This window comes from Brassica napus, chromosome C6, assembly GCF_020379485.1.
Source record: "Brassica napus cultivar Da-Ae chromosome C6, Da-Ae, whole genome shotgun sequence".
NCBI classification, from domain to species: Eukaryota; Viridiplantae; Streptophyta; class Magnoliopsida; order Brassicales; family Brassicaceae; genus Brassica; species Brassica napus.
In genome coordinates, this window is record NC_063449.1 from 37,965,199 (window position 1) to 37,989,467 (window position 24,269).

General features: G+C 38.9%; 3 protein-coding genes and 1 non-coding gene across 8 annotated transcripts; 3 read left to right on the plus strand and 1 right to left on the minus strand.

Annotated features, from left to right (window-relative positions):
• The first annotated feature begins 219 nt into the window (after window positions 1-219).
• LOC106436638 (conserved oligomeric Golgi complex subunit 5) lies at window positions 220-3,838 on the plus strand. Of its 2 annotated transcripts, XM_048760146.1 has the most exons (3): window positions 220-336; window positions 507-1,640; window positions 2,231-3,838. In XM_048760146.1, the coding sequence occupies exons 2-3, from the start codon at window positions 597-599 to the stop codon at window positions 3,626-3,628; spliced, it is 2,442 nt and encodes an 813-aa protein (XP_048616103.1). In that variant the 5' UTR covers window positions 220-336; window positions 507-596; the 3' UTR covers window positions 3,629-3,838. The 2 variants fall into 2 exon arrangements, with proteins under 2 accessions (XP_048616103.1, XP_013733046.1); XM_013877592.3 differs by lacking the exon at window positions 220-336 and having other exon boundaries at window positions 368-1,640.
• Window positions 3,839-4,088: 250 nt separating this feature from the next.
• BNAC06G26240D lies at window positions 4,089-4,737 on the minus strand. The gene has a single exon (XM_013877594.3). The coding sequence runs from the start codon at window positions 4,502-4,504 to the stop codon at window positions 4,304-4,306; it is 201 nt and encodes a 66-aa protein (XP_013733048.1). The 5' UTR covers window positions 4,505-4,737; the 3' UTR covers window positions 4,089-4,303.
• A 3,615-nt stretch (window positions 4,738-8,352) lies between these two features.
• LOC106404554 lies at window positions 8,353-22,730 on the plus strand. Of its 4 annotated transcripts, XM_048760149.1 has the most exons (3): window positions 8,388-8,555; window positions 19,652-19,801; window positions 22,212-22,730. In XM_048760149.1, exons 1-3 carry the CDS (start codon window positions 8,478-8,480, stop codon window positions 22,488-22,490), a joined length of 507 nt encoding a protein of 168 aa, XP_048616106.1. In that variant the 5' UTR covers window positions 8,388-8,477; the 3' UTR covers window positions 22,491-22,730. The 4 variants fall into 4 exon arrangements, with proteins under 4 accessions (XP_048616107.1, XP_048616106.1, XP_048616108.1 ...); XM_048760150.1 differs by lacking the exon at window positions 19,652-19,801 and having other exon boundaries at window positions 8,353-8,555; XM_048760151.1 differs by lacking the exons at window positions 8,388-8,555; window positions 19,652-19,801 and adding an exon at window positions 8,697-8,721.
• Window positions 15,024-15,130, plus strand: LOC125589294. The gene has a single exon (XR_007325482.1). It is a non-coding gene; the product is annotated as a small nucleolar RNA R71 (small nucleolar RNA).
• Window positions 22,731-24,269: the final 1,539 nt, after the last annotated feature.

Sequence of the window (24,269 nt, forward strand, 5' to 3'; positions counted from 1 at the left end):
ATTATTAAAAAAAAAAAAGAGGATATCGGACGCAGCTATAGTTAAAGCCTATAGTTAAAGCCAGGTTAGAAACGAATCTCCAAGTACAAAATTTCAGCTTCTCAGGATAAAAAGACACCAAAGTGCAGGGGCGGACCCACTTGAAAGGCTGGGGTGAAAGTGAGTCCACTGCCAAAGTAAGTATCTGATAGGCTCAGATAATAAAATTTAGAAAATGATTTGCGGAAAGAAAATCGCGATTTGTGGTTATTTGGTGTTTGAATCGAGTTATGAAAAGAAAAGAACAATTAAAGAGAAAATAAGTTTGGATTATGAATATACTCGATCAGATTTCAGGTATGTACCCTACTAATCCCAACACCATTGATACTAAAACTCTAATCGGTTAATAATCAAGATTTGAACCCAATCCATGTCACTTTAATCGGAGTGGCTCTGTTCGAATTATGTTCATTTGCTACGCGTACTAAATGTATTTATATAGATCGGATTCGGTACAAATACAGGTTTTTCAATTTTGCTTCGGCAATGATCATCTACAAGTAGAACAAAGACGCGCGACTCGTAGAAAGAGAAATCAAAACGATTCGAGAGAGATGATGGCACTCCCTCCTCCTTCTCTACAGCGTCTCTCCACCTTCAAAAACCCTCCCCCTTCTTCACAACCATCCTCCTCCTCCTCACCTCTAGACTCCTTCGCCAACGACCCCACCCTCGCCCCATTCCTCTCCCCTTCCTTCTCCTCCTCCTCCTTCTCCTCCGCCGCCCTCGCCTCCGGATCCCCCGCCTCCACCGCCGAGCGTCTCCACCAAGCCATCCGCCTCCTCGACTCCCAGCTCCGCAGCGACGTCGTCTCCCGCCACCCCGAGCTCCTCTCCCAGCTCTCCTCCCTCTCCCACGCCGAGATCTCCCTCTCCTCCCTCCGCTCCTCCGTCTCCTCCCTCCAATCCTCCATCCGCCGCATCCGATCCGATCTCTCCGACCCCGTGCGATCCATCCGATCCAAATCCGTCCAGCTCTCGAACCTCCACTCCGCCGCCGAGCTCCTCTCTCACTCCGTCCGCGCCCTGCGCCTCTCCAAGAAGCTCCGCGATCTAACCGACGGATCGGATCCGGAGAAGATCGATCTCACGAAATCCGCGCAGCTCCATTTCGAGATCCTGGCGATGTGTAAGGAGTACGATCTCTTCGGGATCGACGTCGTCGACGAGGAGATCGAGTTCGTCAAGGAGATCGGGGAGAGGCTGAGGTCCGAGGCGATGAAGGTGTTGGAGAGAGGTGTGGAAGGGCTTAATCAAGCTGAGGTTGGGACTGGGTTGCAGGTTTTCTATAACCTTGGGGAGCTGAAGGGAACAGTGGATCAGTTGGTTAACAAGTACAGGGGCGTGGCTGTGAAGAGTGTGAGCGTTGCGATGGATATGAAGGCGGTTTCGTCTGGGTTTGGGCCTGGTGGGATTAGGTCTAGCGGAGCGCCGCACATTGGTGGCGGAGGTAAGGTTAGGGAGGCGTTGTGGCAGAGGATGGGGAGCTGTATGGATCAGTTGTATTCGCTTGTGGTTGCTGTGTGGCACTTGCAGCGTGTTTTGTCTAAGAAGAGGGATCCGTTTACTCATGTCCTTCTTCTTGACGAAGTCATCAAGGTAAGGAAGCTAGATTAGGTTATAGAGAGAAAGAGAGAATGTTCGTGGATGTGGATGAGAAGATTCTTGTCACTTTAGGGGATGATCCTTCCATGTTCTTGCATAAGAATGAAGCCTTTGGAACTTGTTTATGTGATGTGAAGGCTGTTGATTGATTTAGTACTCAGCCTTTTATTTTGGTTTACTCAATATTTTAAGCTGCATTTGGTTATTGAGAGAAAGAGAGCGTGTTCTTGGATGTGGATGAGAAGGTTCTTGTCACTTTAGTGGATGAGTCTTCCATGTTTTTGCATAAAAATGAAGCCTTTGGAACTTGCTTGTGTGATGTCAAAGGCTATTGATTTATTTAGCTCTCAGCCTTTTATTTTGGTTTACTCATTAGTTTAAGCTGCATTGGGTTATTGAGAGAAAGAGAGAGTGTTCTTGGATGTGGATGAGAAGATTCTTGTCACTTTTAAAGAGTGTGATTGATGTTTGATCAACTTTAGTCTTTGGAATGTGTTTCTGTGATGTCAGGACTATTGATTGATTTAGAGTTAAGCCTTTTATTTTTGGTTTTATTGCTGACATGGAGTGTTTATATGCAACAGGAAGGTGATTCCATGTTAACAGACAGAGTCTGGGATGCACTTGTGAAGGCGTTTACTAGCCAAATGAAGTCTGCATTCACAGCTTCGAGCTTCGTTAAAGAGATATTCACCATGGGATATCCGAAGCTTGTGTCCATGATAGAAAATCTTCTCGAAAGGATCTCTCGTGACACCGATGTGAAAGGAGTGTTACCTGCGGTTGATTCAGAAAGGAAAGAACAAATGGTTTCGTGCATTGCAATATTCCAGACTGCGTTCTTATCCCTATGCTTCGGACGGTTGTCAGATCTCGTGAACTCTATATTCCCTATGTCGAGCCGGGGGAACTTGCCTTCCAAAGAACAGATCTCGCAGGTGTTATCACACATTCAAGACGAGATTGAGGCTGTTCATCCAGATGGTCGTTTGACTCTTTTGGTTTTGCGTGAGATAGGCAAGGCCCTTAGTAACCTAGCTCAACGAGCTGAGTGTCAGATTTCTACAGGTCCTGAGACGCGCCAGATCACAGGTCCTGCAACTTCAACACAGATCAGGAACTTCACATTATCTCAGCATTTGCAAGGAATCCACACGTATATCTCATCCATGGTAGCTGACCTTCCCAGTATCGCCGCTGATGTATTGTCTCCTCATCTGGGCGCGATATACGCCGCGGCATGCGAGCCAGTGACGCCTTTGTTTAAAGCAATGCGAGACCAGCTCGAGTCATGCATACTTCAAATTCATGACCAAAACTTTGGCGTTGATGATGCTGCTGCCTTGGACAACAACTCTTCCCCGTACATGGAAGAGTTGCAGAGATCGATCCTCCACTTCCGCAAGGAGTTCCTATCTAGACTCTTGCCTTCCGCAGCAACGGCTAACGCTGCAGTGACGGAATCGATCTGCACTAGACTTGCAAGACAAATGGCTTCAAGGGTTTTGATCTTCTACATCAGGCATGCTTCCCTCGTGAGGCCACTATCAGAATGGGGAAAGCTCAGGATGGCTAGAGACATGGCCGAGCTGGAGCTCGCGGTGGGGCAGAATCTGTTCCCAGTGGAGCAACTCGGTGCACCGTACAGAGCTCTTAGAGCATTTAGGCCATTGGTTTTCTTGGAAACATCTGAAATGGGATCGTCTCCTCTCATCCAGGATCTACCGCCGAGCATCGTCCTGCATCATCTCTACACGAGAGGCCCGGACGAGCTGGAGTCACCGATGCAGAAGAACAGGCTGAGTCCGAAGCAGTACTCACTGTGGCTTGATAGCCAAAAGGAGGATCAGATCTGGAAAGGAGTTAAAGCGACATTGGATGATTATGCAGTGAAGATCAGGTCGAGAGGAGAGAAAGAGTTCAGTCCTGTTTATCCTCTAATGCTTCAAATTGGATCATCTTTGACACAAGATAACGTATAAGCTCTATATGTTCTCTTTTGTTCTCTCGCAGGTCAAATGAATAAATATTTTTATTACTATTTTGTCTCAGGAGTTTTCTTCAGTTAAAGTGACAGTATCTCGCGTACATGTCATGTAAATCAAGATTCATAGTCACACATCATAGCATGGTTGGTGTCTTAAATAGAGTTACTGGTTTGTTTGAGGAAGCTCTTGCTTTTGTCTGTCCTATGTTTAGATCAATCTCTCTCTTGTGCTTTTTGTTTTTCTTTTTAAAGTTATTGTCGAGATGATCCTGGACCCAGAGTAAGACTGATTTTTAAGGTCTGTATAAAATCTAGATATTCTTGGCATGTAAGGCGTCTACTACATAAAAGAAACTGATCGATCCTGCCTGCATGACGTGTTCTTCTAACACTTACCCGAACCATTGGCTACACCCTCTTGGTTGTTGAGTTTGGGGGTTTAATCAAGATTTAGGTTAAAGTAATTCGAAAGTATCCGTTAGCAAACACAAATACATGAGTAAGGTATATCAAAAGACAAAAGTACAAAAAGGGTTTACTCTGAACGGAAGGGAGATTCATCATCATATTCAAACACAGAGTTATTTACATACATGGACACATATACAACAAAGTCTGCAACTATTAAGAACCTGCTCCTCTTCTTCTTCTTCTTCTTCTTCTTCTAGCATCAGTGTCCAACGGAAATAGATCTCTCTCCTAAGCCTAGAGGTGAACGTGAACGTTGACGCCTGGTGATCTCGGAGAGGACCCTTCTCATCTCCGGTTGCTTCAGCGATGGCTGGCTTATCTTCTCAAACTCTCTCTTTATCTTCACCACTTGGCTATGTTTTGGACCATCCTCGCTTCCATTATTGGTCTTGTTCTCCATTTCCACCACACAAAAAAACCTTAAGACACACAAAGAAAATCCTTTATACAACCAACTCTGTTCCAGAAGACACGACACGAGTTATGTGTGAAAGTAGAAGATCAAATCAGGTTGGTGAGCAACACCAAATTGGTTTGAGAAATAAATATTATACAAAGAGACGACTCGTTCTTGATCTTCTCTCTCTCTCTCTCTCTCTCTGTTTTATAAACAAACGTGAGGAATGCGACAAGGACGGTGTTTTCTAAGAAATGTGGTTACGTGTTAGAAACGCTGAAACGCTTGTGACGATATTTCTACAAACTTTGACATTTTTTATACAAGACTGAGAGAAGAGTCGGTTTTTGAACGGTTGAGAGACCAAAAGGCTGCCATGTGGACCGTTGGTCAACTAGAAAGCTTCTAGTGGATATCCTTTTCAGACCATTTCCTTTGACCAGGCGTCAATCGTTTTCTGTAAACGCATTAGGCTCGTGTTAACTTTTTTGGCATTACATAAATATATTTGGAATTTACATTAATATTTTTGAAATTACATTAATATAAGAAGCTTACACATCTCGTTCTTTTTTTTTCGTTCCCACTCTTTGACCATACCATTCATTTGTGGCTTGTTTTTGACGTCCAAGAAGTTTGTACTCAATTGCTTGAGACTACACTATTGTATAATTTGGTGTGTTTATATGGTTGTGAGTTTTAAAATAAGAGAAGCATTGAAATTCAAAAACATTGTACTCTTTTTCTTAAAAAAAATATCTTGAATGGTGTTCAGGGATTTTGTATATAAATTAAGATCTCAGAAAATTGGGTAAAGTTTTTTATGTGTTTGCCATAATTTATTACCGAACTGTAAGAAAATCATCTAATGAAAAAAAAAGCTCTAGAATATAACTAATTACAAAAGATAAAAATTATGTATACTGAAAAGGTAAATGTCAATTAAATTATAGTAAAATATATTTTGGTTAAAACATCAATTAGTATTATACGACAATAATAATTAACTACGTGTTTCTCTCGCATATGCGAACATAGTCATCTTATAATCATTAATAAATATATGAATTATTAATTCAAAGTATTTATATATCATAATATTTTATCAAACTATATATATATATATGCTTGTTATAAGGTTAAATATTTTTGGTAATTCTCATGTACTATAAATATTTTATACACTACATTCTTTAATAATAAATAATTTTTGAAATCACAAAATATTTTATTTTTGATGATACAAAATTCATTTTTTACTTGATTACTATTTAACTATACATCTTTATGTTTTTAGTTTTTACCTTTTATAATTGAAAAATATTCTTTTCAATTAATAATATAGTATATGTTATATTAATTGATAATTGATTAACTAATATGATAAATAAATATATTAATTTATTAAGTGTTATAATGATTTTAACCATTTTAATTTTTAAAGTAGGAGTTCATAAGTAAAAATTTATTTCAGAAATAATAGTAAACGATAGATTAAAGGTCAACATGAGATATCCTAAATGTTATGGTTTTCAAATATTCTTTTATCTTATAAAATATGACTTTCATCCTTATTTTTTTTATAAAATTTTATAATTGTAAACAAGTGTCAAAGTAACGGTAACAATGAAAATATGCAAAAAAGAATAACAACATTATTAGAACTGGGAATTTTAATTATTGTCCACGAGTTTCACTCTATTGCGGATCGAACAATTTGAAATTTTTGAATTGCGGGTGCATACACTGGTTGAGATTAGTTTAAGCTGGATGGGTGCGGGTCAGTCAAATTTGAATCGCGGATACTCTTCAACCCGGAATTTTTTTACAAAAATAATTTGTAAAAATATATAAAATATCATAAATATCTATATAATTTTAATTATAATTAAAATAATTTTTTTAATTAAAATAATTATTTTAATTAAAATAATTATTTTTAATATAATTAATATTATCCGTGGGTTTTGGCGGGACGGATACAGATATAAAAGTTTTTGTTTGCGGGTCTAGTTTTTGAAACAAAAAATGATTCGATCCGCGGTGGGCAGAGTGGGTTGACCCGCGAAACCCATGACTAAACAATATGTTACAAATTTAATAATTAACTAGGATAAGATCCGCGCCTTGCGCGGAATTAAGTTATTATTTTTATTATATTTTGGAGAATGAAACAATAGCTTGGCTTCATTTGGATTAGGGGTGTTCAATCCAGATATCGGGTTGGTTTCGATTCGGTTCGGTTTTTTCGGTATTTTGGTTAGTAAAATATAACTACTATTCTAAATCCATATTTACTTTGACTTTAGTCTTTCACATACTTTTGAAAGATTTCAACTGGACAACTAAATTGATCATCCAATCTTGTTGTTTTAAATCATTAGTATATATATATATATATAAATATATATATATATATTATTTAGTTTGAATATTTATTAAATAAAAATTCATATGCGTTATATTTTATGATCATTTGTAACTTATTATAACAAAAAAAATAATCTATTGATCACAAAATTTTCAGAGTGAGAATCTTCAAATTTCTAATAATATATAGATGTTTTCAAAAATTCAAAATATAACATATAAGAAAAAATATAAATGTTTTTATTATATTTAATGTGATTTTTTAATATCTTTTAATAATATAAAATTAAAAAAAGAACTAAGATACCAAAATTGTTATCAAATATTTATTATTCATAATAATTAATTTTCATATATACGTTAATCATATTAGGTAATTTCGTAGCTTTTAATTAAGGAAAGTGCAAAAACAATATTTGGTAGATTATTTATCAATTCGAATATTCGATAGTTAGTTTAATAAAAAATATAATGTAAGTTAAGATGGACCAACCTATTTTTTTAAGAATAGTATATTTTATATAGTCATTTATTAAATGAGAATTTATAATCATACACTTCTATGATCATTCATATCGTTTTATAACTGAATATTTAAATCATCGATAACAAAATTTTCAATGTGAAATCTTTAATAAGTTTATAATTTATAAATGTTTTTGAAAATTCATTGAAAGTTTTAATATTAAAATATTTATGTAATCTTATGGTATATAGTTTAATCTATATATATATATATATATATGTTTTATTATTAAATGATATTTTTTACTCATATGGTTTTAAAATCATGTGTATCTTCTTATAATAAAAATGTTAAACCATTGATCATTAATTTTTAACATAATAATTTTAATAGTTTTAGTCATTTATTGTCGTTTAAAAAAAATCAAAATATAACATATACGAAAAAATCTAAATTTTACTTTTATAGCTAATTTGATTGTTTAATTTATTTTAATAATATAAAATTAAACAAAAAATGATGGAGGAGATATAAATTGTTATCAAATCTTTATTATTAAAATCATTAATTGTAATATATATATTAGTCATTTATGGTAATTCCGTAGGTTTGATTTAAGGAAAGAAAATAACATATCATATCATTATATCATATAGTTTGACCAACTTATGTATCTAACAACATATAAAAATCGAATGTGGACCTACTTATTTTTCAATTGAATGTAATTGACTGCCTAATTGAGTGACACCTATGCATTGGGACCTATTTTAATTAATACAAAATTGAGGTTACATCTTTTCAAATGTTCCTCAAATTAATATACAGGGGATTAAAAGGGTATCGTGTTTCTAAGAGTATTGGAAAGCAATTAGTTGATGAAAAAAAATTGATTTTTCATTCCTCAACTAATTGCATTCCACCACGACGATCCAAATAATTATCGCATCCTGGTCTTAATCAATCCGGGTTTAGAAGCACCGCCAAAACAATAAAGGAGCGGGGCCACTCAATGATGGGCTTTTAGGATAAGAGTGGTTGAAACATTATGGAAGATAACCGATACAGTTGGCCTTTGATATAGTGCATCATCATTCCCGTGATGACCCAAAGGAATAAAGGAGAATATATATTTGGTACATGAGTAATTCGGAAAAGCTCACTAACACATTCTGGGTTGCTTCAGCTTCAACACCGACTTTGATCATCGACAAAGAGGTATGTTCATCACCCTTCATTCCCTTTTAGTTACATGTTATGTTCTTAATTTGGCACTTTCTTCTTTTTTTTTTCTTGCTTCCACTTCTTCAATGATCTGGTTGGGATAGAGCCACACCGTTCTTACTTGGTTCACAAATGCATCAATAACATCCTACAATCCTGCGTATATATCATCTAAGTTCAAACAAGAAAATCTCGTGATCTTTCTTTAATTCATGTTTTAGTCCGGACAGCTGATAGAGCACAAGTACTGTAATCGTATTTCTCAACTCAATATACAAATCTTAGTCTGTGAAGTACAAACTAAGCCAAATCTCTAAAGCAAAATGCTAAAGAGTCCAAGATACAAATCAGATACAAGCCACCTTACAATTGAGCCCCGCCCACCTTATTTATACTAACTCCAATCACATAAGACTTTCTAACGGCCGCGTAACAAACTCCCGCCAAGCCGTTATGATCAATAGCTCCACTTATCATTCTCCCATCTTATCGTCTTGATCAGCAGATCTTCCGTCCCTTCTTTCTCTTATCTTCCTACGGTAATATACTCTCCAGCACTTATCATTACCCCCCTCGGTAAGACCGAGCTTGTCCTCAAGCTCGAAAGTAGGGTAATTTCTCACAATATCCTTCACCCGAAGCCATGTCTTCTCATGGGTCGGTAAGCCCTTCCATTGAACCAAGGCCTCAAGATGACCTTCAGCATCGTAACGAGTGCCTTGTATATGTTCTGGCTGTAGGATAAACTCTTCATTCTCCTCCAACATCTCCGGTAAAGCAGTCACTTCATGACTCTTCCCCAGTACCGGTTTCAGTTGGGAGACATGAAACACATGATGTATCTTACTCTCAGCAGGAAGTTGCAGTCGATAAGCCACTTGTCCCACTCTCTCCAGTACGGTAAAAGGACCGTAATACTTGGCAGCTAACTTTTGACAGAATGTCTTGCTCAACGACGTTTGCCTATAAGGTCGTAGCTTAAGGAACACCGAAGAACCCACTTCAAACTCCAAGTCTCTCCTCTTCTTATTAGCGTTGTTCTTCATCTGTTCTTGAGATCTGAGTAAATGACCTTTAGCATCCCTTAGAATAGCATCACGGGATTTCATCATCTCTTCTAATTCCCCATTAGTCGTTGATCCTTCTTCAAACCACAACAGACTAGGAGGGTCTCTGCCATAAACCATCTTAAACGGAGTAGTACCCGTCGCAGTATGGTAAGATGAGTTGTACCAGAACTCTGCCCAGGCCAAATATTTGTGCCATTGTTTCGGATGAGTGCTGGTAAAGCAACAAAGATAGGCTTCTAAGCATCTGTTGAGGACTTCTGTTTGACCATCACTCTCAGGATGGTAAGATGTACTGAATTTCAGCGTTATACCAGCTAAGCGAAAACATTCTCTCCAGAACTTGCTTAAGAATATCCTATCTCTGTCTGATATAATCGAAGTCGGATAGCCATGCAATCGTACAATCTCTTTTACAAACTTCTCTGCAACCACCGTAGCTGTAAAAGGATGACGAAGACTGAGGAAGTGAGCATATTTGCTCAATCTGTCGACCACAACAAGAATGACGTTTACTCCTTCAGATTTAGGGAGACCTTCAATAAAATCCATCGAAATTTCACTCCAAATTGAAGTTGGTAATTCGATTGGTTGAAGCAATCCAGCAGGTCTTAATGTTGAATATTTGTGTTTTTGACATATGATGTTAGGAGTTTTCAAGGCTCATAAGACAAATGTTGTAGTATAGTGATTGTCGAACCAGTTCTGAGGGATATCAAAGCACTGAGAATGCAAGTACTCACTTAATCTAAATGCAACCAATGATTTAGATGGGTTTTAAACTACTACTAATACTAGAAAGCAATAACAAAATGATACTTTCTTGACTAAGGGAAAAGAGAACTCATGGGCATAGGGATTAGACCTTGGGTGATCAAGTATCGAACTAAGGATGGCAAATGATCAATCAAACTATCAACCTTAAGCCTAGACACAATTCTAAGCAAGCTCTATGTCTAGATAAATGTTCATTTGCTAACATATCTCAAACATCAAATGTCTTTGGTTGAATAATATGAAAGCAATCATTACTAACAAATCTATTAGCTATCTTAGCACCTTTAACAACAAATGTCTTTGGCAAAGTATACTAAAAGCCTAGGAGAGTTGTCTCAGGCATTTCATCAAACACCTTTCGGGTGGGAAATGTCTATTGATCAACTTTTGAGTGGCCAACTCAGAAGATGCATTAGGAATACTCTACTAGCAAGGAACAAAAATGATCTACACTAAAACATCCTAGAACTAACCTAATCACCCTTAATCTCCCTAACCCATGAATTCAAAAGGTGATTACTCACTAATCTCCATGATTCCTCTTAAACCCATATTGGATTTCAGATTAACCATGTAGAGAAATAGATAAGAAATCAACAAGAACACAAGATGAAAACAATGAAATCTGAATCAAAAGAGGTTTTTTACTAGTTCATCTCTAGAAAAGAGATTATCAGCCTCCAATCTTACAAAAAAGTACTTAACTTAGGTTTAGAAAGTGTAAAAACATCAAAAAAAATGACCAAAAGGCCCCTGAAATAACATAAAAATCGTCCAAGCAAAACACGCGGAGTGACCTAGCATAGTCGCTCCAGGAGGTCACTCCCGACGCGTTTCTTTGTGTCTCGACCCGTCAAAACGCGAGTGACTTGAGCTGGTCGCTCTGGCTGGTCGCTCTGGCTGGGAGTGACTTGAGCTAGTCTGGCTGGGAGCGACCTCGGTAGGTCGCTCTGAGAGGTCACTCTGCGATGCTCGACCAGGATGGATATGCCTCTAGTAAATTGATCATAACTCCTTCATTACATCTCCAAATGACTCGAAACCACTTCCATTAGAAAGCTAACTCAATTTTCTGTGTCTCCACAAAATCTTAGCAACAGAATATTTCTCTAAAGGCTCCATCCATGCTCATCTTTCACCTCCCTTTGGATCATAATGCTCCCAAACATCTCAAATCACTCCATGGCACACTCCAACACCTAATAAGGACAATGAATGCAAAATGCAACCTAGACATGGCTAAATCCTAATCTATATGATGAAAATGCTCATGGATGAATGGATAAAACAATGTAAATATGCAAGATATCAACTCCCCCAAACTTGTTCTTTTACTTGTCCACAAGTGAACTTTCTAGAACTCATAGGGAGAGAGGTTTGAAGTTGGGAGCTCATAGCCAAAAGAAACACAACTAGCACACACAATTAGCACACTCTCTTATTACACTCTAGCTTCTCTAGGCCTATCTCAACTCTTTTTGCCCTTACACTCATCATCAATCATCCACATATTCAAATCAACCAACTCTCACATTCATTAAGCACAAAACATCAGGTGTATTCTTGCAAATGGTCAGTTGGTCCAAGTCATTTGGTTGGGTGAGGGAAAACTTTTATTTAAGAGAGTCAAGAGGTTCAGGATATATGATCTTTAAGGTGGTTTACTCTCGAAACAAGTAGCCTTGACATTGCACATAATATATCTAAGAAAGGGACCAACTCATGCATACAATGCTCAATCTCCATTGTTCTACCATTTTCCCAAACATACAATTACACAATCATTCTCAAATGTCAAACCCAACTCACATCTCTCACCAAAAGATCCTAAGAACATTAACTCCTTCTCTTTGAAATCTACAAGGGATTTTTCACAACCTCAAAACATTACTTAGCTCCTAACAACTTTGCTAGCCCCCTTTTTCTTTCTTTTTCTTTTCTTTTCATATTTTTTTTTTTTTTAATGGGGGCCAAGACTTTTCATAACTTGAGCTAGAGGTTTTTTTTTTTTTTTTACTTATCCCAGTAAGACAATTCACTTAAACACAAAGAATCATTTCTTTTCCTTTTTCATTGCTCCCAAATCATAATCACAACTCTCACCTCCCACCTATAGCTAGACAATAGAGTGCCCAATCTAGCAAGAATGAAGATCAAGCATTGTCGTTCCCGATACTCTCAACATTATGCACATGTAAGACTTTCCGAAGAAGGCCTCACTCATCAAACAATGAAAGCTTAAAAGAAGGGAAATGTTTTGGGAGTGGTCTACCACTAGAGTTTGTCAAAATAAGATTGGCATAAAGGATGTGACAACTCAAGTGTGTATAGCCATGACTCAGTACGCAAGGGACCATGAGCAAGAAGCATTAAGTTCGTTCAGTTCAAATAAGGTTGTAGTTGGCTTCAAAGACTGAGTTTCAGCAATCAACAAGTTTCAGGAAGAGTCTTCAAGGCTCGAAGCATACAAGTGTTTTTGAGAGGTGCATAAGCTATTCAGGTGCAAGTAGTGTTCTTTACAAGGCATTTCAACTCATTGCTCCCAATGCAAGTAAATGCAACCTATATGCTCTAGACTCTCCTAGAAGTGCCAATGATGCAAACTAAATGAATTTTTTTTTATGCAAATATATATGTATAATGCAATGCATGAGACTCAAAATCATCAAAGCAAACGTGATCAAATACTTGGTACCTCCCCCAAACTTAAATAACACAGTCTCTGTGTTGTCAAGGAGAGAGAGATACCCAAAAAGAGAAAACTAATATGCAAAAACGAAATGGTATATACAAGGGAAAGTAGTGGGTTACCTTCTATGGAGAATGAGTAGAGGGAGATGCTCCCTCCTCGTCGTCGTCAGGTGGTAACTCTTCAAGGTGCTCATCAGTAAGAGTGCTCATCTCTTCAATGTAGAAGGCTTGCCCGAACACAGTTGGTTTCTTCATTTTCTCCTTGATGTCAAAGTGGAAAACATGCCCTTTACCCAAATGGAGATCAATCGTGCCCTCTTTCACCTTAACAATTGCTCCTGCTGTAGCTAAGAATGGCCTTCCAAGAATCAATGGGTCCTGAGCCTCCTCACCCATCTCAAGCACCACAAAATCTATAGGTATCTCATACCTTCCAATCTTCACAGGTAGGTCCTCTAAGATGCCCACAGGGTACTTCACTGAACGATCAGCTAACACCAGAGAGAGTTTACACTTCTTGTACTGAGTGAATCCAAGCTTCTTTGCAACAGACAAAGGCATCACACTGACACTAGCTCCCAAATCGCAGAGACATTTCTCAAATACCATAGGTCCAAGAGCACAAGGTAGTGTAAAGCATCCAGGATCCTCTAACTTCTCTGGAACATCAAGCCTTTGGATGATGGCACTACACTCATGGGTAAGAATCATCATGCTTTCCATTTCCTTCTTCTTTGCAGCTACAACATCTTTCAGGAACTTGTTGTATTGAGGAATCAACATGAAAGCATCGATGATGGGCATTGCAACCTGAGCTTCAGTCATTTGCTTGTCAAACAAAGCCTTGTACTTCTCTAGCAGCTGCCTCTTGAATCTACCAGGGAATGGTAGTTTGGGTTCATAGGGAGGAGGAACAAAAGAATTCTCACTTGCTGGAGCAAGAACTTCACCATCTTTCACTGTTTTCTTCGCTTCCCCAACCTTTCCTTTACCCTTGGCTTCCACAATCTTCTCCAAGATTTCATCATTGATTTTCTCATCAACAATCACCACTTCATCATCTAAGTTGATGGCCACCTCCTCACCTAGTTTCTCGGCATCCCTGGTGAGGGTTGTAGGAGGTAACTGCTTACCACTCCTAAGGGTGATAGCTTTGGCCTCCTTGGGGTTTTGGTCAGATTTTCCAGGTAGAGATCCTTGCTAGCGAGTCTGGTGAGTGTTCATGGAAGCAAACTGATTCTCTAAATTCTTGACTGTAGAAGCAAGATGTGAGAACTTGTTGTTGAGCTCATTGTAGCTCCCATCAATCTTGGAATGAAGGTTCTTCAACTCATAACCAACATGCTTCTCACTTCTAGTCTGAGACTCCAAGATTTGTTTCAGCAGGGTGTCAGTGCTGCTCTCTTGAGGAGCAGAGGAGCCAGATGAGGGGTTTTGCTGAGGTTGATAGCTGCCTTGCTGGTTGTTTCTAGGCGGATAACCACTCTGTTGGTTGTTGGGATAGGATTTCTGTTGGTAGTTGTTGTACTGAAAGTTGGGCTCTTTTTTGTACCAGCTACCATTGTTGTTGATGAAACACAGCTCTTCCTGACCTTCCAAACCCTCAACCTCATGGACAACAAGTGGTGTATCTTGGCTTGGGTTACCAACAAAGTGCAGCTGCTCTTGTGTGGCTTTATCAGCAAGGAGGATGTCTATCTTATCCTGTAGAGCTTTCAACTCCTTCCTCGTCTGCTTATCATCTGTTCGGCTGTTTCTGTCGTGGTCTCCACTGTAAACTGCATCACTCTTTACCATGTTGTCAACCAGCTCCTCTGCATCTTCCTCAGTTCTCCCCAAGAAGAACCCATTGCTAGCTGTATCCAGTCTGGCCCTGTACTTAGGAAGAGCACCACGGTAGAATGTGCTCAGTAAGCTCTCCTTAGAGAAACCATGGTGTGGGCATTGAGCTTGGTAGCCCTTGAATCTCTCCCAGGCTTCACTGAAGCCTTCCAAGTTCTTCTGTTGGAAACTGGAGATCTCATTTCTCAGCTTAGCAGTTCTTGAGGATGAGAAGAATTTCTCCAAGAATGCTCTTTTGCACTCATCCCAAGTAGTGATAGAGTCGCTGGGTAGAGACTTCTCCCACTGATGTGCCTTATCCCCCAAAGAGAAAGGGAATAACTTCAGCTTTAAGGCATCCTCTGACACACCATTGGTTTTTGACAACCCACAGTAGCTGTCGAACCTGTCCAAGTGATCGAAAGGGTCCTCTAAAGCCAAGCCATGATATTTGTTGTTCTCGATCACGTTGAGGAGTCCTGACTTGACCTCAAAGTTGTTGGCTGCCACAGCCGGTGCTCGGATTCCTAGTCTATGACCAAGAATGTTGGGCCGGTCATAAGTACCAATGGGTCGAGCTGCTCGCGGTTGGTGTTCTGCCCCTTGCGGTGGATCTGCCATATCAATATCCAATCTCTGCAAGTGGGCTTGTTGTTCTTCTTCTCTTCTAGCTCTAGCACACTCCCTCTCGAAAGCTCTGATGTCTGCTACTATTGGAACTAGGTTTGATGGACCCCTGCTCCTCAAGTTCATACACCTGAAAGTTAAGGTAGGTGAAGAAGAAGAATCAGTAACAAAAGAAAATAAAAATGACTTAGTCTCAAGTAAGTGACTAAATCTCAATGTTCAGCCTTGAAAACTCCTAAGACAAATGTTGTAGTATAGTGATTGTCGAACCAGTTCTGAGGGATATCAAAGCACTGAGAATGCAAGTACTCACTTAATCTAAGTGCAACCAATGATTTAGATGGGTTTTAAACTACTACTAATACTAGAAAGCAATAACAAAATGATACTTTCTTGACTAAGGGAAAAGAGAACTCATGGGCATAGGGATTAGACCTTGGGTGATCAAGTATCGAACTAAGGATGGCAAATGATCAATCAAACTATCAACCTTAAGCCTAGACACAATTCTAAGCAAGCTCCATGTCTAGATAAATGCTCATTTGCTAACATATCTCAAACATCAAATGTCTTTGGTTGAATAATATGAAAGCAATCATTACTAACAAGTCTATTAGCTATTTTAGCACCTTTAACAACAAATGTCTTTGGCAAAGTATACTAAAAGCCTAGGAGAGTTGTCTCAGGCATTTCATCAAACACCTTTCGGGTGGAAAATGCCTATTGATCAACTTTTGAGTGGCCAACTCAGAAGATGCATTAGGAATACTCTACTAGCAAGGAACAAAAATGATCTACACTAAAACATCCTAGAACTAACCTAATCACCCTTAATCTCCCTAACCCATGAATTCAAAAGGTGATTACTCACTAATCTCCATGATTCCTCTTAAACCCATATTGGATTTCAGATTAACCATGTAGAGAAATAGATAAGAAATCAACAAGAACACAAGATGAAAGCAATGAAATCTGAATCAAAAGAGGTTTTTTACTAGTTCATCTCTAGAAAAGAGATTATCAGCCTCCAATCTTACAAAAAAGTACTTAACTTAGGTTTAGAAAGTGTAAAAACATCAAAACAAATGACCAAAAGGCCCCTGAAATAACATAAAAATCGTCCAAGCAAAACACGCGGAGTGACCTAGCATAGTCGCTCCAGGAGGTCACTCCCGACGCGTTTCTTTGTGTCTCGACCCGTCAAAATGCGAGTGACCTCGGTAGGTCGCTCTGAGAGGTCACTCTGCGATGCTCGACCAGGATGGATATGCCTCTAGTAAATTGATCATAACTCCTTCATTACATCTCCAAATGACTTGAAACCACTTCCATTAGAAAGCTAACTCAATTTTCTGTGTCTCCACAAAATCGTAGCAACAGGAGATTTCTCTAAAGGCTCCATCCATGCTCATCTTACACCTCCCTTTGGATCATAATGCTCCCAAACATCTCAAATCACTCCATGGCACACACCAACACCTAATAAGGACAATGATTGCAAAATGAAACCTAGACATGGCTAAATCATAATCTATATGATGAAAATGCTCATGGATGAATGGATAAAACAATGTAAATATGCAAGATATCAACATACCAAGCATTCAGCCACATGTTTCTTCACATCTTCCTTCATCTTTGGCCAATAAAAGATCTGCTGAATGCGCTTAATAGTCTTTAGGGTTCCTGAATGACCTCCCATAACTCCATCATGATACTCACGAAGAATCTGTTGAATAAACTGAGAAGTTCTTGTTAAGAACAACCTGCCCTTGTAGAATAACCTTCCTGCTACAACTGTGTATCCTACTTTAGGCATTGTTTCCAACATTACTTCCTTAATCATACGCTGAATATCTTCATTTGCATCTAGTTCATCGAAGATACTCTGCATTTGGAGCGATGATGATACGGTAAGTGCGCATAACACTCCATCTGTGTTCACTTGGCGATCAATCATCACCCGGGAGAGTCCATCTGCTACTTTGTTCTCCACTCCAGCTTTGTACACAATCTCGAAATCATACCCCAGCAACTTGGTCAACCACTTCTGATAATCCAAAGATATATCTCGTTGATCCAATAAAATTTTTAAGCTCTTTTGATCAGTGTGTACAATAAATTTCTTCCCCATCAAGTAGTGCTTCCATTTCTGAACCGCCATGACAATAGCCATCAACTCACGTTCGTAAATCGGCTTAAGTTGCTCCCTATCAGTCAACCCTTTACTGAAGTAAGCTATAGGTCTTTGTTGTTGCATCAGCACTGCGCCCAACCCATAACCAGAAGCATCAGTTTCTATCACAAAAGGGATAGAAAAATCAGGTAGTGCTAGCACTGGAGCTGTAACCATAGATGTCTTTAAATTTTCAAACGCTTTTTGAGATAAGCCTGTCCAATCAAAGTTGCCTGACTTGAGATGGTCTGTTAGAGGACGAGCAATGACCCCATATGCCTTCACAAAGTGTCTGTAGTATCCCGTCAAACCCAAAAAGCTTCTCAACTCTTTCACAGAACGTGGTGTTGGCCAATTCTGCATAGCCGCAACTTTATTTGGATCTGTTGCCACTCCTGCAGTCGAGATGATATGTCCCAAGTATTCAACTTGTGCCTGACCAAACATACACTTCTTCTGATTGGCGAAAAGTTGATGTTGAATCAGCTTCTGAATCACAATCTTAAGGTGTATACTGTGTTCTTCCACTGACTTACTGTATACCAGAATATCATCAAAGAAAACGAGCACAAATTTGCGTAGGAAGGGTCTGAAGATCTCATTCATTAACGCCTGAAATGTTGCCGGAGCATTACTCAACCCAAACGGCATGACCACAAACTCATACTGCCCTTGATGTGTTCTAAACGCTGTCTTTTCAATATCAGCCTCTTCCATTCTGATCTGGTGGTAACCTGAACGCAAGTCCAACTTTGAAAAAATGACTGCCCCCTTTAACTCATCCAAAAGCTGATCTATTACCGGAATTGGAAACTTATCTGGTACTGTCGCTTTGTTTACTGCTCGATAGTCCACACAAAAACGCCAACCACCATCTTTCTTTTTAACTAGTAGCACAGGACTTGAATACGGACTCCTACTGTTCCGTATTACTCCCGTCTCCAGCATTTGTTGAACCATCGTCTCTATGGCTTCCATCTGTGTATGAGGATACCTATAAGGTCTGATAGACATTGGTTTAGTACCCTCCCAAAACTTTATTGCATGTTCATACCCTCGTTTCGGTGGTAATCCTTTTGGTTCCGCAAACATTTCGCTATGTAACTCTATGACCTCCTTTATACCTTTTGGAATCGGTGGATCAGTAGTTACCGTTGAAGAGAACAACTTGACCAAATCACCATCCCAATCCACACCCGAAGGACACTCCGTACGACTGTTAGTTGACTGAGAAGTCTTGACATCCCCTATTAATGTCACTTTCCCTTCCTTAGTCATGAAAGATAGTGCTTGTTTTTCCCAATCCACTTCGCAAGTACCCAATGTTCTTAACCATTGAACTCCCAATATTATGTCTGCACTCCCCGGCTCTAAGACAATGAAGTCTGATGTAATCTTCACGGCTTGTAATTGTAAAGTCACTCCCTTGCAGATCAACGAACCCTTCACTGAGATTCCCGTACCCACCAACACGGTGAAATTGTTGTGAGCTGAAGTCTCAAGGTGTGCTTTCTCTACTATGTTTGGAGAGATGAAATTGTGCGTAGCACCACTGTCAATCAACACGACCACTGACGTCTTTCCCACTCGACCCCGTATTTTTGTTGTCGTATGAGAAGACCAACCGAAGAAAGATTGTAAGGACAATTCCATTACTTCTGTAGCTTCTATTCCCTCACTTACTTCATGAAATTCTTCTTCCACTAGCTCTAACTCACAATCCTGAACCACCACCATCACTTGCAGCTGCTTATTCTTGCAAAGATGTGTCTTTGACCATCGTTCCGGACACTTGAAACACAACCCATTCTTTCTTTTATAGTCGTATTCTGCATCAGAAAGCTTTATAGGTAGATTACTTTTCTCATTTGGTTTTTGCTGTGCTTGCTTCTCACCTTGTTTTTGTCCTGTGTCGAAACCCGTTAACCTAGGCTTCCATGATGGTGCAATGTACGTTGAAGAAGACTTGCTCGAGCTGTTGTTTACTTCTCGACCACTCTTCTGGTCTTGAGGTTTCACAGAAGCTAACAACTTACAGAACTCGCTATCTTCCATCTTCAGGATTGTTTCAATATGATCTGGTAGAGTTTGAGGTTCTTTCAATTTAATGACCTCTTTATGCTCCTGCTTCAACCCATTGAAGAAGATGTCAATCAAATTCTCCTCTGCGAGACGTACTTGTGATGCCAACTCTTGAAACTCTTTGATGTATTCTGCCGCAGTACCGTGTTGTTGAATCCCAAAGAGGCGTTTCCCTGGTGTTTTCTCAAATGAATCGGCGAAACGTGATAACAACCTGCGCTTGAACTCATTCCAATCTCTGAACGGCCTGAACTCTATCTCATAGTTGAACCAACACAACGCATCCTCTGCCAAACTCAGCGATACCAACTCCATCTTATATACTTCACTGCTCTGAGTCACTCTAAAGTAACGCTCTGCTCTAGCGATCCAATCAAACGGATTCTGTCCTGAAAACGTAGGCATTTCTACTTTCTTGTATAGACCTTTTCTATTCTCATCAATGCGATCCAAAGGCCGATAACCTAGCTCATGTTCCCCCCGGTTATGATCCAGATTAGGATTTGATACCTGAGTTGGATGTTGGTTTCGTGGTTGCCATTGACTCGGTCCGCTTGACTCAGCATGGGTGACATGCTGTTGATTCTGTTGCAAAGAGGCGATGAGAGACTGCATCGAAGATTCCAATTGATCGATCTTCGCATCCGAATTCTTCATCGCCGCTTGAATCGATTGAGTATTCGTTTGCGAAGTTGCGACAATCGTTGTGACTCGCTCTTCCAAACGATCGAACTTCCGATTCAATTCTGCCACCGTGGTATCGAGAACCTCGATTCGCTGTGCCGATTCGCCGAGTTGTTGCTCCACCGCCGCTGCTGATCTCGTCGTCATCGTCAGGAGCGCGCAATTCGAACAGCTCACCGCACCAAATGATAGAGCACAAGTACTGTAATCGTATTTCTCAACTCAATATACAAATCTTAGTCTGTGAAGTACAAACTAAGTCCAATCTCTAAAGCAAAATGTTAAAGAGCCCAAGATACAAATCAGATACAAGCCACCTTACAATTGAGCCCCGCCCACCTTATTTATACTAACTCCAATCACATAAGACTTTCTAACGGCCGCGTAACAAACTCCCGCCAAGCCGTTATGATCAATAGCTCCACTTATCATTCTCCCATCTTATCGTCTTGATCAGCAGATCTTCCGTCCCTTCTTTCTCTTATCTTCCTACGGTAATATACTCTCCAGCACTTATCAACACCTTGATGCTAGAATTTGTGTTTCTTTTGACTAAAATAGAAACAAACGAAAAGTAAAACGCTAAACATGTCAAAACATTGTTCTTTGCAAAGCCAAAAGCAAAGCTCAAAATATTTCTCCTTTAAAACTCGATAACACTTTAAGCTCACTCTCGCTTGGATGAGCAAGATCTTAAATTTTATTTATGATAAAACGTAGAAGTGGTTACTTAAAGAAAAAAATAAGAAACTAAAACAAAATCAAAATCAAAAACCTATTTCCTAAACAAAGAAGAAATAGTAGTGCATCAAAGAATAGCTAGTATCACACATTATCTTTAATAATTGTCCAGTAGTTCTTTTTCAGCTCATGGTTCGCAACTTAATTAGGACCCCGTATTAAGGAAAAGTGTTAACTTCTTTGTAACAACCCGCCCCGTGGGACCCAGGCTGACAGCGCTGCAGCGCACCGACCCCAACCCCTCCATTATGGGAACTACCTGCCCCATAATTAGGTTGTTGGTGAGATTCGAACCCCCGACCTCACCCTTTAACAGCCTTCCCACAAGACAAGCTGTCACCAATTGATCTGCAGTTCAATTGGTGACAGCTTGTCTTGTGGGAAGGCTGTTAAAGGGTGAGGTCGGGGGTTCGAATCTCACCAACAACCTAATTATGGGGCAGGTAGTTCCCATAATGGAGGGGTTGGGGTCGGTGCGCTGCAGCGCTGTCAGCCTGGGTCCCACGGGGCGGGTTGTTACATAAAAAGTCGACTTTTTATGTAACAACCCGCCCCGTGGGACCCAGGCTGACAGCGCTGCAGCGCACCGACCCCAACCCCTCCATTATGGGAACTACCTGCCCCATAATTAGGTTGTTGGTGAGATTCGAACCCCCGACCTCACCCTTTAACAGCCTTCCCACAAGACAAGCTGTCACCAATTGAACTGCAGGTCAATTGGTGACAGCTTGTCTTGTGGGAAGGCTGTTAAAGGGTGAGGTCGGGGGTTCGAATCTCACCAACAACCTAATTATGGGGCAGGTAGTTCCCATAATGGAGGGGTTGGGGTCGGTGCGCTGCAGCGCTGTCAGCCTGGGTCCCACGGGGCGGGTTGTTACATTCTTTTTCCCGGATAAAACGCATTGAGAAAAATGTTGCTTTTTGTAAATTGTTTCTATCATTACTACAACTTAATAGTTGTCCTTGCTTGTTAATGAAAACTAGAAAATGGAGAAGGTTCACCAAATGGTAAAGGACGAAAGGATCATGAAGATTGAGATTCCTGGCGATGGCAGTTCCACGCCCGAAGTGTGCTCGGGTGGGCTGACTCGTCAAACGAGCATCACCAAGACAAACTGCCTTTGCTCACCAACCACTCATCCCGGTTCTTTTCGATGTCGAATGCACCGGTCTCTTTCGCTACAACGTACCAAGAGTATTGAGGCTGCGGCTCTACAGGACGCTCCGGCTAAGCCATCAGATTCCCTTAGAGCCACTAAGTAGATTCATGGATGAACATGATACCATGGCATTTCTCTTGGTTGTTCTAATGTAATCAATATAGATGGGAGTACGTAGGGTTCTTAAACTTACGTATAAATTTTGTATTTTAAACTGCTTCGCTTTACGCCTCAACTATCGGTTGGCAAACAAAGAGAGGCATATGATGTTCATGTGGCTTGTTTCTTTTACAACAAATAATTAAAATACTCCCACTATTTCATAATAAATGTTATTTTAACTTTTTTTTTACAAAAAAAATATCATTTTAGAATTTTAATGTGAATTATGTTTATTTTCAGTTAAAAATTAATTACAAATTATATTGATTTTATAAATAATTTTATTTATCTCAAATACTATTGGTCAAATAGATGTAATTAATAACAATTTAAATACATTTCAGTTACTTTCTTAATCTGTATAGAAAATGTCAAAGTGACATTTATTCAAAAACGAAGAGAATAAAGAAAATTTACGATTTTACTAACTGAATTGGTAGTATATGATAATTATAAAAAAACTGCGAACACATAGTTCTATTAATTGGTAGCGAATAAATATATTTATACATAAATAGAATTTGGCCTACAATTAGTTTACAAACAGTAATCTCCTAGATAATTTTTGTTTACATGTTCCATAAATAACTTTGTGCCTAAGGTAGTATTTTGTAGTTTATTTTATCAACTAAAGTTATTATATTTTTTGGAGAAAATCTACTAAAATTATGTTCACTAAATAAACTAAAGATGCAACTTTGAGGGAGCTGATATATTAGAAATAGAAGTAGTGCATATCCGAAGGTTTATATATAGTGATGACTAAAGTTGAAAAGTAGTTGTAACTGTATATTACTAATATGAAAAATGTTTTTTAAATAGAGATTCATTTCCGAAAAATCTTAATAAAAAAAGTTTATACAAGGTCCCCTTTTACATATTCAATAATTATATATATTGACCATAATAGTTTGGTCTCTTAAGACATCTAAAAGGGCAAATAACCAAACTAATGAGGGAATTACAATATAGACATGGCATGGTGCTAGATTGGCAAATCAATCAAAGTACTCATGAGTCATGACATGACTCATCTTTCAAAAGAATACAAAGCAGAAACAACTTTAGAAAATGGTTGTAAGTTTTTGTTCTTTCTCAAAAATGATACAGAAATAATCAATCATTGAGAGAAAAACAATGATGAGGTGTTGTTAAATGTGGTAGATGCAATGCATATAATGCTCGTTGGTTAAGGTTAAAAGAACAGTCGAAATCATTTTCCCAATAAGAGCCATTTTGTCTTTTTAATTTGGGCGGTGCTATGGAATGTGAAAACACAATATAAAGTATAATTTGCAGATTTGTCTTTTTAATATAATATAAAGAAATGGAGTATATGAATATGATATCGACGAGTCTGATTTATCTTTACGAAACTGTTTGTATTAGTTTGTCTACATATATGCCAAAGTTGTGTTATGCATATTGTTGGAACAAAGCTAATTTAAGTATCATGAACATGATGAAACTTGTTGGACAGATTAGGTCGGATTTATACATTAAACTTGTTGACATACAAGAATGATTTGTTGTCTGGGATGTTAGTACAAAAACTTGGACACTTGTTTAGCGAGAGGGAGACCATGTGATCCTTATATGGGTTGACATAATTATTGAAAAGGATCATAATATATGTACTTAATTACATATCAAATCCAAGGCGGTTAAGATATTCCGTATTCATTGTCTAAAATAAGATCATATTTACATAACAAATGTT

Excerpts from the sequence above, each read along its gene's own strand:
- LOC106436638 (XM_013877592.3), top strand. The coding sequence starts at position 471 with ATGTATTTATATAGATCGGATTCGGTACAAATACAGGTTTTTCAATTT. Across the intron at positions 1,641-2,230 it reads TTCTTGACGAAGTCATCAAG|GAAGGTGATTCCATGTTAAC; the intron begins GTAAGGAAGCTA and ends TATATGCAACAG.
- BNAC06G26240D (XM_013877594.3), bottom strand. The coding sequence starts at position 4,504 with ATGGAGAACAAGACCAATAATGGAAGCGAGGATGGTCCAAAACATAGC.
- LOC106404554 (XM_048760149.1), top strand. The coding sequence starts at position 8,478 with ATGAGTAATTCGGAAAAGCTCACTAACACATTCTGGGTTGCTTCAGCT. Across the intron at positions 8,556-19,651 it reads CTTTGATCATCGACAAAGAG|GCTTCCATGATGGTGCAATG; the intron begins GTATGTTCATCA and ends CCGTTAACCTAG. Across the intron at positions 19,802-22,211 it reads GATTGTTTCAATATGATCTG|AAAATGGAGAAGGTTCACCA; the intron begins GTAGAGTTTGAG and ends AATGAAAACTAG.